The sequence below is a fragment of the Panthera leo genome, chromosome A2 (genome assembly GCF_018350215.1).
Source record: "Panthera leo isolate Ple1 chromosome A2, P.leo_Ple1_pat1.1, whole genome shotgun sequence".
Lineage (NCBI taxonomy): Eukaryota > Metazoa > Chordata > Mammalia > Carnivora > Felidae > Panthera > Panthera leo.
In genome coordinates this window covers 31,078,221-31,092,586 of record NC_056680.1, presented here as the reverse complement: position 1 = coordinate 31,092,586, position 14,366 = coordinate 31,078,221, and the positions used below count along the sequence as shown (strand labels likewise).

The window sequence follows — 14,366 nt, the reverse complement described above, 5'->3', positions numbered from 1 at the left end:
CCTACTGTTTCATTATGTAGGGGTCATTTTCAGCAGAAAAAAAAAATTGATAAAGAAAAAGTTGTCTCAGAAAAACAGTCTGTTAAGATGGTCTTGCGTAAAGGATTTCATCATCTTAAAAATTAAGCTAAGGCTGAATCATTTGTAATTTTCGTAAGTATGGAATTTAATGCTCAGTACTTGTTAGGTTCCATCCTTACCATTTATTTTAGTTCGGAAACATGACAGTTCGCATGAATCATACTTTAAACAATGTTAAATTTTTGTAATCTTAAGAATTCTTATCTTTAAATATGAAAGGTTAAAATTAGCTCAGTAGTAGTCGTATTAAAAGTGTCATAATACCTTTAACTGGCTTCCTCTAATTTCATCTTGCAAATCATGGGAGAAATTTCTTTGTGGACCTCCTATGCCCTGATCAATGTTTCTGTTTTCCAATATTAGGAAGAATTATGAAGCAAAAACTTGCTTACGTTGACTCAGAATTAAAAATCAGTTTTTCAAAAAAGAATTTTTTTGAAGGACTGTTGGGCAGAATATTCTAAGAAATGTTCTTCTCCCCAGTTGATTAATTCACTAGAGAGATTTATTCAGGATTATGTACCAAAAGATAAGAATTCCCATAAAGATAAGTTCTGTGCAATCAGGGACAGAATCAGAAGCAGCAGCGGGTACATGGGAAACATACATTTTTCAGTTTATACTTCCTCATGGTTCTCTTGGATATCCTCTGGAACTGCTTCGAAGACTGAAGAATTTCATCCCCTAGAAACTCACACTGTTGAAGCTCCGCATGTCTTTGGGCCAATAACTTCATGGATTTATCTGTCACTGTTTCTATGAGGTCATCCACCTATGACAGATACAAAGAAATGTAGCCGCGTGTTGGAAAACCTTGTAGAAACCAAAGGGGCGGTTGTTTTTCCTGAGAGACAAGTTCAGGACTTGGTGGACGTTTTGTAAATCCCAAAGTATTATTCTAATTCAAGTCATGGCAAACAGAGCTTGAAAACATGCATTTACCACCCAGCGGTAAAGACGATCTCATTTCTTCTCAAAAGAAGGCTGTGTGCATGCCTTCATTCTAATTGAATTCACTCAATATTTATTAGGCACACAGCATCATCCGAGCTGCCCTTAGCAATCCTTCAGCCACCCTCAGAATGCCCCCCACTAACATTATTTCTTCATGCTAATCATTAACTCCATCCCACAGCCATGCTGTCTAGTAGGGCTGTGTGTTCAGTTCAACTGGGCCCTCTGTGATGCTTCTGAAAAACACAAAGCAAAAGCCTTTGTCCACTACCTGCATTTGAAGCTTTCCCACTGTCAAATCTGATTTTCGGAGGATGTTTTCCACGCTATGTTTCTTTTTTTTGAGTGCTGGAAAGTGGGATCTCTTTTTTGATGAGTACGGAACCTATCATAAAAATGCAAAAAAACCACTTCAGCTTAAGAAGTACCAACATTATTTCTGTGACAGTGCTTAACTAAGAATTCTCACCCTTGGGACATTCTCTTATAAACTGAACATTTGCCACATAACAACATTGGGTTGGAGACAGTATTCATATTATTCTCCACGCCCCATGTATCTCCTTTGTGCCCAGAGCTCTCTTTGAAGAGATCTATAGGGTGCAGAGAAATGAGATTGTCTGGTTCTGAAAGAATATACAGTGTCGGGAAAAGCAGGTCATTCGTAAGGGGAAGAAGAAATCATTGCCTCTGCAGCTGCTGAGCACAGTGAGAGTGGGGGGTGCTGAGGACCAGTGCCCCAGAAAGCTCATTAGCACTGGATCCAGTTGTTAATTTGGTCTCTTTTCTGCAGGTTTCCTTATTTTTGTGGCAGACATGTCTCCAAACATAAAAAGAAAGCTCTGGGTTCTTTTCACCCCATGCCTGATATTTTCCTATCGTCCCTGGCTTGCTGGTTCTAAGTACCTGCCCTAATAGTGTTGCTATTGGAAATCATTCCTAGGTCATGGCTCCTGGCTAAAAGGCTCCTTTTGGTCTTACTGGGTTCACTCTTCCTTCCCCTTGTGCTTAGTAACTAGTATTTGGAATTATTGTTAGACCTACACACAGTGGGAGGAGGAATCACATCTGGGACCTACCCTGTGTCTGAGTTTACAGACGAGTCTGCTGACCCACCACTCTGCCCAGCCAACTTGCCCAGGCTCGCATGTCACTTGCCGGGCTCTCCCCAGTCCACCTATATAGTAGGACTCCTCTTTTCTCTCTCCCATAAAACCCAGTACTTTTTCCTACTGAACACTCAGCACACGTGGTAATTGCTAAGTTATATCTGTGTTTGTTGAATACCACTATTCTAATGTCAAATGCCTAGATGGTCCAGGCAGGTTGTGTAAAACAGAACCAGTTGCAGCTGGTGGTAAACTGGAGAGAATGCGCCTCCTGCCAAGGGGCCAGCCTCTACACATCTCCTGCTGTCAATCATGAGAAATTGTGGGCCTAATGCTCCCAAATCCCATTTTTCAAAAGAAGGCTTAAAATCCTGATTTTTTTTGGAAATAGTCTCATTTTTCAGTGTGACCAATTAATTCACATACATTGTTGAGATCATTCTGAGAACTAAACAGAACTCTTCACAGCCAGTTGACAACCTTCAATTTAATGTCTTTTGCTGACCAGCCATTCTTGCTATAACCAAATATATCCATTTTTTTCTTTCATGGTCAGTGATACTTGTTCCTAAGAAGTCTTTCTCTATACTGAAATAATTTTTATTGTCCTCCAGAGGTTTTAAGGTTTTACCTTTTCCACACAGATCTAGAACCCAACAGGAATTAATTTTGTATATGGTGTAAGATAGGGATCAATTTTCTTTCTTCCCCTATGAACATCTACTTGTCCCATTGCCATGCATTCAAAAACTTATCCTTACCTCAGTGCTCTGCAGAGCCATGGTTTAATGTCTATCCCCTCTACTAAACTATAAGGTTCACAAAACAGGACTACGTCTTTTAGTCCCCAAACCTAGAAATTGCCCAGTACATAATAGGAATAAAATGAATGCGAACCTAACGCACAAAAGGCAAAACTCAAAACTAATATTGGTGCATTCTGACAATGATACTCTAGAACAGCACTGTTCAATAGAACTTTCTGCAAAAATGGAAATTTTTTTTCTTTATGTGATGCCTAATACAACAGCCATGAACCACATGTCATTAGCAATCAACTTGAAATGTAGCTAGTGCAACTGAGGAAGTGAACTTTTATTTAATTTTAACTAAACAGACACATATACCTAGTGGCTATCATTTGAGACAGTACAATTAGTATTCAGCATAGTAATTAAGATTAAGGACTCAAGAGCCAGACCTTCCTGGGTTTGAAACCTGTCTCTACCACTTATCTAAGCAAATTATTTAACCTCCCAGGGCAATCCTTAAAATAAGGATAGTATTGCCATCTACCTTTTTTTTTTTTTTTTTTTTAATGTTTATTTATTTATTTATTTATTTATTTAAAAAAAAATTTTTTTTAACGTTTATTTATCCTTGAGACAGAGAGAGACAGAGCATGAACGGGGGGTGGGGCAGAGAGAGAGGGAGACACAGAATCGGAAACAGGCTCCAGGCTCTGAGCCATCAGTCCAGAGCCCGACGCGGGGCTCGAACTCACGGACCGTGAGATCGTGACCTGAGCCGAAGTCGGAGACTCAACTGACTGAGCCACCCAGGCGCCCCTAATGTTTATTTATTTTTGAGAGAGAGGGACAGAGCATGAGCAGGGGAGGGGCAGAGAGACAGGGATACACAGAATCTGAAACAGGCTCCAGGCTCTGAGCTGTCATAGGGCTTGAACTCACAAATTGTGAGATCATGACCTGAGCCAAAATCTGATGCTTCACCGACTGAGCCACCCAGGCGCCCCTGTATTGCTATCTACCTTATAGGATTGTTGTAATTATTATCTGAATTAATATTTATAAAACACTTAGAACTGGAGCAGAGTTAGCTTTAAGTAAATATTTGCTGTATTTATGTATTTTTTAATAATTTTTTTAATGTTTATTCATTTTTGAGAGACAGACCATGAGCTGAGGAGGGGCAGAGAGAGAGAGGGAGACACAGAATCTAAAGCAGGCTCAGGCTCTGAGCTGTCAGCACAGAGCCCGACATGGGACTCAAACTCCTGAACCACGAGATCATGACCTAAGCCGAAGTTGAACACTTAACTGACTAAGCCACCCAGGTGCCCCATTATTTGTTATATTTAAAATAATTAGGGCACCTGGGTGGCTAAGTTGATTAAGCATCTGACTCGGTTTCGGCTCAGGTCATGATCTCACGGTTTGTGAGTTTGAGCCCCACGTTGGGCTCTGTGCTGACAATGTGGAGCCTGCTTGGGATTCTCTCTCATTCCCTCTCTTCCTATCCCTCCTGCACTCTCTCTCTCTCTCTCTCTCAAAATACAATCTCCTTCTCAAAATAAATAAATAAACTGAAAAAATAATAGTTTAGGCGATTTAAAAAAAATAGCCTGGGCAATTTAGGCTGAAGTTTATATATGCACAGATAAGCATAGGCTTTGGTTTGGAAACTCTTGGACTGTCTACTGCCACACTGTCTATACATGTGACTATCTTTAAATTTCACTTACAGTGAAATACAATTAAAAATTCAACTTTTTAATTGCCTTGGCCACATTTCAGGCTCAAAAGTCACATGTGGCTATTGGCTACAATATTGGACAGTGCACACTTGTATCCTCACACAGTTTTTTTTTTTTTTTTTAACGTTTATTTATTATTGAGAGACAGAGAGACACAGAGTATGAGCAGGGGACGGGTAGAGAGAGGGGGAGACACAAAATCTGAAGCAGGCTCCAGGCTGTGAGCTGCCAGCACAGAGCCTGATGCGGGACTCGAACTCACAAACCGTGAGATCGTGACCTGAGCTGAAGTCGGACGCTTAACCAATGAGCCACCCAGGTGCCCCGTCCTCACACAAAGTTCTACTGGGCAGTGGTGAATTCCTCTCCACATACCATGTATGATTGACCTGATGCTAATAATATACTAACTTGATATTTGAATGGTTGACAAATCAGTGGAAAGCTCAGAACTCTACTATTGCCCAGATTATAGTAGAAGCTGGACCATTTGAGTCAGAAGTAGATGAATCAGACCCAGAAAGCCTGCTTCCTGTGCCCTAAATTCTTGGAGAGGAGGACACAGGCAGCAGATTTAAAGGCTTTATTATGAAAACTTAATTATTATTATGAACACTGACTTATATGAAAGTCTGTAGAGGTGAGTGTATTTTAGCATTGTACCTTCTGCAGTCCTGAAGGAAGGGATGTCACAGACAACCGCTTGGTGGTTCTCCTGGCCCGGAGTAGAGTATTTCCTCGGGTTATCTCCTCTGTCTCAGCTTCTACAACATCAAGTTGTATAGTCGCTTAGAAAGAAGGAGGGGGAAAAGAACTTGTAAGGATCACAATGGTCAACTTTCTTATTAGAAAGCGCTGTGGGGGTGCCTGGGTGGTTCTGTTAATTAAGCAGCAGACTCTTGATTTCGGCTCAGGTCATGATCTCACGGTTCGTGAGTTCTAGCCCCACATCAGTCTCTGTGCTGACAGTGCAGAGCCTGCATGGGATTCTCTCTCTCCCTCGCTCTGCCCCTCCCCCACTCACACTCATGTTCTCTCTCTGCCTCTCAAAATAAACAAACTTAAAAAAAGAAAAAAAAGAAAGTATTCTGAAAAGACAGCATTCCATGCTCCCTCGGTAGCTTTTTTCCTTAGGGTTAAAGACAAAAAATAGGTTTGCTTTTTCTTTTCTGTTCTTTTTTAACTTAAAAAAAAAAAAGTTTATGCATTTTTGAGTGGAGTTGGGGGTGGGAGACAGAGCGTGAGCAGGGGAGGACAGAGAAAGAGGGAGCCACAGAATCCAAAGCAGGCTCCAGACTCTGAGCTCTTAGCACAGAGCCAAAATGTGGGGCTCAAACCCACAAACCCTGAGATCACAGCCCGAGTGGAAGTTGGACACTTAACTGATTGAGCCACCCAGGCGCCCCTGGGTTTTCTTTTTCTAATCTTACACTTTCTCCTGTACACATCTGCCTTTTCTCGTGGTCATGACCTCAGTGGTCACCAACGCGTTCTGACAAGGTGGTTACGTCTCTGTGTTTGAGACGTCGTTTTTGCCCTAGATTACTTTTTCCTCTAATTGTTGTGGAATTAGAAAAAGTACCCCTCTAATGTATGAGACCATCCCTTGAGTACTTGTCATTAATTGAAACAATGTTTAAAGCTATTCACTCCCCAGCCATGTGGCTCAAGGCTCAGTCATCAAATACCATACTCATTTTCCAGGAGCCATGTGAAACCCAGCCTCCTTAATATTTTTCTTTATGTCAGTTCAATTCTTAACACAATACATGCTTTTACAAAGGAATCCTTAAAACACTAGCATAAATAAAACAGCATCATAAATAGGCATTAAAATTTATATGGTAAAAACAAACCATGTTATTGCCTGCAGAAGGCACTAAGGTTAGGTTATTCTCCTTTTTATTAAAAAAAAGAAGGCGGGGCATGAGGCTTTTATTTCATGTAGTCAAAGGGATTGACCAGGGCATTGGGGAAAAGGTGTTTGCAATTCGCTCTGTGTTTCAGTGCCTTCACCCCATGCTCACACCTACAATCTTGCTTAAGGTCCATTGATAAGAACTTCTCGAGGAGTGGTGGCTCCTAAGTGAATGGGGCTCTGCCCTCCGAGCAGGTGCTCAACCCAGGGACTCCTCCCTCTCCCTGCCCTCCACTCTCCAGCTCTTCCCCAAATCTCACAACTTCAACCTATGAACGCTTCTCCCGTTACCTCCGCATCCCCACTGTTGGCAACGAACCAAGCTACTATCGTTCCTTGCTGGAATGAATGTTCAGAGCCTCTCTATCATTCTTCCTGGATCTGCTGACCTCCCATCCCCTCCCTACTCTGCAGCCTGCGCTGTCTTTAAAAAATACAAATCAGATTATATAAATCCCCAGCTTGAAAGTATTTGGTGGTTTCTTATCAAAAAGTTAAAAATTCTTAGGAGAAAGTTAAAAATTGTTAATGTGGCTTACAACGTCCTGACCACCTTATTCACAGGCTCTTCCTTGACTGAATTACTTTCTTTTCTTTATTACGCTCAGTGCTCTTTTTAGATGGGGATATGAATATGCTCTCCCCTCTTCCTGGAAAACTCTTCCCACTCTTCTCATCTGACTCTAGTTGTCCTTCAAATCTCAACTGAGCTGTCCCTTCCTCAGGGAGGCCTTCCTAGGGCTCCTCCCCCAAAGTTAGAGCACCCATGATGGGTTTCTGTAGGTGCCCTGTGCTGCTACTTGGCATCAGATGTAATTATCTGCCTAGTGTTGGAACGTCCCTCTATTCTATAACTTCATGAGATCCGGGACCATGTCTGTTCCACCCGCTACTCTATCCTTAATAGCGTGGCGGACATAAAATAAGTATTTAGTGAATATTTGTTAAAAATGTTGTGAAGGTCAACAGGGAAAAGCCACTGTCTTTGGGCCACAGGTGAGACAGTGTCGTAATGTTAGAGCTATGGCCTGAAAGTCATGTTTTTGGAAGAAATCTTGGTATAGATATTGGTTATTCCAACTAAGACGAAAATAAGCCAATGCACACAGATGGGAAGGAAGAATTGGATCCTCTGTGTCCTGTTAGACTCTTCAACTTCAGCCCCATCAGTATAGAAACATGTTGTCTTTGCTATTTTCAATGAAAATAGGTAAGTTCATCCATACCAGGTAATTGCTAGAGGCTTGGATGCTAGCGTTACTGACTGCTTTTTCCAGAAGGGAGAGTTTAAAAGGGCCATCAGTCACCTGGAAGCCATCATTTTTGGGGGTGTTTGTTTATTTTCTGGAAAAAGTAGTACTCACCAGGTATGCAGCCTTATCACTGTGAAAAATGTGGGATTGTGTGTGGATTCCCTATCTTAGGGCCACACACGTTTCCTGGTGCTCTGCTATAAAGGACATGAAGAAGCTGCACAAGATATTTAGGGCAGTGGAGCTGCCCTGTCTGGCACCGTAATGGTGGATATAGGACATCACATGATGGCGTTGTCATATTAAGCCAAGACGTTAATAACAGAGGAAACTGTGTGGGTGGGGTAAGGAGTGAGGGTATATGGGAAGTAAATCTCTGTATCTTCCATTTTTCTAGTAAACCTACAACTGCTCTAAAAAAATAGTCTATTAACTTAGAAAAGCCACAGAGAAGAATGCAAATATTAGTGGTAATGTTCGTTATAACTGATAGGACCCCTCCCCCCCACCAAACAGCATCACTGCATTGCATAAAAGACTTCAAGTTAACAATCCAAATGTTGATTCTTCCACGAGGAACGTGGGAATTAGATACATAAAATAAAATGTTACTTAGGATTTACCAATCATAAATTATATTCATAGAAATCTCCCATACCCTCCACTGTAGGAAATAGCTATTTCAAAGGCTGCATTACTGCTCTTTCCAGAAACAAAAGAAAAATTCTACTTTAGTTTGATTTTCTCATATACATGTATGTATACATATAGATGTATATATGTGTCTACACACATACAGGCATGTGGGTGCACATTTAAATAAAACAGGGGCTTTAGAAAAAAAGACCACCAGTTGGACTGGGAAGGACCTCAAAGGCAATCTAATGCAGAGCTTTTCAAAATGTATGCACAAGTACATCATCTGGGGCTAGGTATAGAATGCAGATTCTGACTCAGGAGACCCAGGCGGGGCCTGAGATTCTGCATTTCAGACAAGCTCCCAGGAGATGCCACACTTTGGGTAGCAAGCAAAGCCGTCCTAATTTCACAATTCCCCTTGGCCTTGACACTTAACCACGAGTTGCCTTTGATTACCATTCTGTGACAGCTTTCTCATTCTTGGTTTCATGAATAACCTGGCGGACGGAAGGTCCTTGACAATTCTAGGAAGAAGGCTCTGAGGGTTTGAAAGAAAAGTTTCCTTAGGGTTAGCGGAGGCCCCTCTGCTGCCATTTGCTGACTTGCTTCTACTTTTATAGGACAGCATCCTTCCCAAAACAGTCTTCATTTTCTTCATCCAGTTTTTTTTTGTATTTTTGTGGCTTTCATGAAATTCCATGTCGCTATCCCCGGACGTTTCGTCTTTGGGCACCAATATGTTTTGTTTTACTAGGTTGGTAGACACAGCTCTATGCCATCTAAAAATTAAAAAAGAATTTGTTTTAAGGAAATTAAAAAGTTAGAAACAAATGACTGAAATCATCAAAATCTAAACTTGAATTGTGACCTAATCACACAATTCCAAAAAGTAAAACTGAAGATCAAGAATCAAATCCCAGAAAAACCAAGCCAAAGCAACTCCTTGGTGTTTTGTTACCCAACTGTAGTCAAGTGCCTTCTGGCCACTCTCTCGTTTTATCCTCTTAGCTCCCTAAGAGGTAGGTCATATTGTTATTTCTGTTTCACTAATGAGTAAACTGAAACAAAGAGAGGTTAAGTTAATTTGGCCAAGCATAGAATGCTGATTTTAATCCGGGTCTGTGAGTGTTAGAACACATATTGGCAAATAGGCAACCTTGTCTCAATGATGGCTTTTGCTGGATTTGGTGGTTCCCAGTCTACAGTGATGAGAGAGGAGAGTCGGCTAGAGTAGTCATTAAGGGACGCAGTCCCCAAAGCCCCATAAATGCTGCATGTACACAGAGCACTCATTTGGATAGAATAACTCTAAACTCTTGTTTCTAAAATTGCAAATAGTCACACACCATCTTCATCATTTTGGCATATCTCAGTAATACAAATAGATAACGTTCCTTAGCAGCTTTCTATGCACGGAACACTCTTTCAAGTTCTTCCCTGTATTTTATGTAATTTACCCTTTTCCTACTGTCATCTCCTTTTTATAAATGACAGATTAAAGCTTCGAAAGGTTAAATAAGCCCAGGATCTGATCCCAATGTCTGCGTTACTCACTATTCTAGAGTAAATATCATCTATTTCATGATAACCATTCTTTAGCTAATATACTTCCTCAAGTAGCTGTTATCTTTAGTGTCATCCAAAACAATAATATCCATAAAATCCCAGGGATTTAAAAAAGTTAAACCTTGGGCACCTGGATGGCTCGGTTGGTTAAAAAAAATAAACCTTTTATTTTGAGATAATTGTCATTTCACAGGCAGTGTTAAAATTTTTTTTTTTTAACGTTTATTTCTTTTTGAGACAGAGAGAGACAGAGCATGAACAGGGGAGGGTCAGAGAGAGGGAGACACAGAATCTGAAACAGGCTCCAGGCTCTGAGCTGTCAGCACAGAGCCCGACGTGGGGCTCGAACCCACGGACTGCGAGATCATGACCTGAGCTGAAGTCGGCCGCTCAACCCACTGAGCCACCCAGGCGCCCCTCACAGGCAGTCTTAAGAAGTGATACGGGGAGATTTGCCCAGTTTCCTCCAATGGTAACCTCTTGTAAAAGTGTAACTGTCACAACATCGATACCGTCAAGATATAGAACATTTCCGTCACCACCAGGATCCTTCATGTGTTATGGCCACTCCCACTTCCCCACTCACCCCCACTCTCCTTAAGCTGTCCTCCATTTGTATAATTTTTGTCCTTTCAAAAATGTTATATAAATGGAATCATACAGCCTATGATCTTTTGGGATTTACTTTTTTTCACTCAGCATAAATCTCCTGGAAATTCATCCAGGTTGGTGGATATATCAATTATTTGTTCCTTTTTGTTTCTGAGTAATATTCCATGATATGGATTACCACTGTCTAATCATTCGCTCATTGAAAAACATTTGGATTGTTTCCAGTGTGGGGCTAATATGACTACACACATAAGCATTTGTATGAATATAAACTTTCATTTCTCTGGATGAAATCCCAGATTTTATATTATGTTATGTTATGTTTGCAATATATGGGACATGTATTTCTAATACGGATTAAAATAAACTCATAACTAATAAAAGATGTCCTTCATCATATGCTACCTAAAATATCTAGAGTACCACCATACAGCATCCTCCAAGAAAATACCGCTCTAACCTAAACCTAAATCATTCACCTTCTCTGTAATTACACATGGGAAGTGGTTCAGAAGAGTCCATGCACCGGAGTTAAATGGTCTTGTTCAATCCTGCACCACGCTTCCTAGTTATGTGATCTTGGGCATGTTATCTAACCTCTATAAGCTTAGGTTTTTCTCATTTGAAAATGGGCATACTGTTTTCAGAAATGTGGGAATAAAAAGAAAAATTCATGTACTTGGCACCTAATAAATGATAGCTTTTACTAATATGTGATTCAGATGAGTGAGGAAAAAATGTAAAAGGCAAGGAGGGACCTCAAGCTAGAAGTCAAATGAAGGGAGGCCATGTTGGGTAGCCAACCTCCCTTTTAGGACTGGAACAGGAGTTCTTCCAGTTACACATGCACTCAAACGCTAGGGGGTGCTATTCACATTCAGTCATCGAGGTGTACAGTTACTATAACTTTCTAGCAGATGGCAGTAAAGTGTTTGAAAGATGGAATGCCATTTTCTAATTTGCCCAAAGACCATTTATGGGCTAAGAATAATCTTCCATAGAGCCCTGTGAGAATCATTTAACAAAGCCATCAATTTCTACTACCATAAATACACAAACGCGTGCACACACACACGCACACTCCCAAAATAATGGAAATACAACTTCAGGAGGCTCAAGAACCCCAAAGGCCATCCATGTCATCTCTCAGATTAAAAGCCCAGCTCTAAGGAGTCCAAATCTCTAGAATGTATCTCCCACACCATGCCCTGCACCCTCATTCCCTATTTATTGATTTATTTTAAAATTTACTTGAGAGAGACACAGTGTGAGCAGGGAAGGGGCAGAGAGAGAGGGACACAAAGAATTCCGTGCTGTCAGCACTGAGCCCAAGGCAGGGCTGGAAATCACACACCATGAGATCATGACCTGAACCAAAATCGAGAGTAGAACACTTAACCAACTGATCCACACAGGCTCCCCCCAGTCTATTTATAACATAACTAACAAAGGTGAGTTTATTCCAGGGCCTTGGAATAGAACTGTTGTTAATTTCTGTCTTGAAAAGAACCCTTCCCGTCTTAAATTTTCAAGTATCTTGATTGGTAATGAACTTATTTTGTTGTACTGCTTCCCCTTTTAACCTCATTTTCTTATTGAAAGTGGTAATCTCTGCAATATTTCATTTTGTCCAAGGAAGTTCAGAAGGTTGGTGTTTGATGATTCAGGCCTCATAAAAACACCTCATTTCTACATGTCTGAGCTATTGCTCATGAACATGGTAAGAAAGAAGCCAAAAGAAATTGGAAAATAAATCATCTCATTGATTTTCCAAATTAAAATGTATTATGTTTGGAGTATTTCATGCCTGTGTCTATGGTTTTTCCATTGGCAGGAAATACCAGATATAAGACAGTTTTAACATTAGATTAAAGAACGTGCACGGCGTGAAGTACAATTAGTACGTATTTCAGTACCTATTGCTGGGCAAGGGAACAGAAAGCATTCATCATGGCCTCTTCCCAAAGAATGTAGTACTGAATTCTCAAAATCATAGTATTTACAGAGGACATGTGATGTCTAAAATTTTGAGACTGAAATAACAACTTAGTGCTTATTTTAGCGTCCTATGTCGCATTAAAACCCAAATTCAGGTGGAAAGGAAAGGTTTTCCTCATCACGATTACACTTTCCTATTAAATGAGGCTTCCTTTGTGGCACTAGGCTTCCTGACCAATGTATAAATGCAGCGCCTCCCCCAACCTCCGATCCATTCAGAGACTTCATTTCTAAAGGCAAAGCTGAAACAGAGATGCCACCCTTTCTCACCATCCCAGTGAACATCGTTTAATGCAAAATCCAAAGAATCTCCCTTAACAGAAAAGGAGATGACTCCTGTTTACCTACCTTTCCATCCCCTTCCTTTTGAAGGGGCCATTTTTCTTTCTGGGTTGCTGGAGTCTTCGGTACTGGCCAGCTCTTCCACAGGCACCTTTAAAAGACTCTGGAAGATACAGTTGAGGGGCGTCCATTGCTGTCAACTCCACCTGCCGTAGCTGTTGTGGATTTCTTCAGGTCTTCAGCTCACAACAGCAAAGCAAAATAGCCAGTGCCAGAGGCGCTTTTAACTTCTGGGCTGTTGGGGGCGGGGGCGGGAAGTATGTAGGAAAGTTTTGGAATCTTGTTCTTATTCCCTTCTAGGTGTGAGAGACATCATTGGTGGGACTGGCCCTGTTACCACTTCTCAGAGGTTGGGAATGATGCATTTGACAGAGCGGTGGGAAATTCCGGTTGGCTTTGTGGAATACTGATGCTTGGGCAAGGCAAATGCAGAAAAGGTGGCCTGATTGCCTAACCACTGCCATTTGGGTTGGTAATAAAATAATCACGCACCAATGGGTTATGGCATTCAGATGTGCATGTTTGAGTCCCAAAAAAAAAGACCCTGTAGGAATATCAATGATCCCAGCTTTCGTCAGGTTTCTCAACTAGAGCTGATGAATACTCTCTCGGCCCTGGGAGACACACGGTAAAAAGGCCAGTTGTTATCTGGCCATCTCATAGTACACCCCAAGGTTATTTTATTATATCGTAGAATTTTGTAGCCATCTCTCAAAGCACAGGGCTGAAAAGGTTGAGTGCCTGGTCCATCCCTTTCCTTTCTAAGATTTCCCCCTTTATTTCCCGGGGAAGAGCAAATTCTGCCTGCAAATTTTTCTTACCACAAGGTGGCAGCAGACACTAGGATTTATTCCCATCGCACTCCCTAGCGTTTTTGAGTTTTTCAGTAGGAAATAACTATGCTAAGAAAGAAAATTCTAGAAAACTATGAGAGAGAGAGAGAGAGAGAGAGAGAGAGAGCGAGAGAGAGAGTGTTACATGGATTACCCTGTTTTTTGCATTTGTACTCATCAGTAATCTGAAGCATACTTCTCGAACTTTCATGTGCGCATGAGTTACCTGGGGATTTTATTAAAATACACATTTTGATTCAGGAGGTCTGGGTGAAATCCATGAATTTGCATTTCGAATAAACTGTCAGGTGATACTGATGATGCTGGTCCACAAACCACACCTGGAGTAGTGAGGGTCTTGTATGTTCCAGGGCTGTGAGAAAGAGCTTAAAGAGGGTCAGGAACGAAGGGTATTACATTGAGGGATTAAGAGGTTTCTTGGTCCAGTGCCACTGTCAGTTCACCTACCCTATCTGCTTGTTTTCGCATCTGTAAACCAGGGCTATAAATAGCACCCAAGCCCTCGGAGAGTGGGTGCAGGTGGTCCTTTGGGAAACAATGAAA

General features: G+C 41.2%; 1 protein-coding gene across 1 annotated transcript; it reads right to left on the bottom strand.

Annotated features, from left to right (window-relative positions):
• Positions 1-423: 423 nt before the first annotated feature.
• Positions 424-13,100, bottom strand: CA2H3orf49 (chromosome A2 C3orf49 homolog). The gene is made up of 5 exons (XM_042929889.1): positions 12,976-13,100; positions 8,908-9,230; positions 5,305-5,429; positions 1,307-1,420; positions 424-853 (listed from the first exon to the last, which is right to left on the bottom strand). The coding sequence occupies exons 1-5, from the start codon at positions 13,098-13,100 to the stop codon at positions 656-658; spliced, it is 885 nt and encodes a 294-aa protein (XP_042785823.1). The 3' UTR covers positions 424-655.
• Between the last annotated feature and the right edge of the window lie 1,266 nt (positions 13,101-14,366).

What these genes read in the sequence shown, in the direction of transcription:
- CA2H3orf49 (XM_042929889.1), bottom strand. Translation starts at nt 13,100, where the DNA reads ATGGACGCCCCTCAACTGTATCTTCCAGAGTCTTTTAAAGGTGCCTGT. An exon ending in GAGAAAGCTGTCACAGAATG is followed by an intron (nt 5,430 to 8,907) that starts GTAATCAAAGGC and finishes CTTCTTTCTAAG; the next exon opens with CGACTATACAACTTGATGTT. An exon ending in TGGGAAAGCTTCAAATGCAG is followed by an intron (nt 854 to 1,306) that starts GTAGTGGACAAA and finishes TATCTGTCATAG; the next exon opens with GTGGATGACCTCATAGAAAC.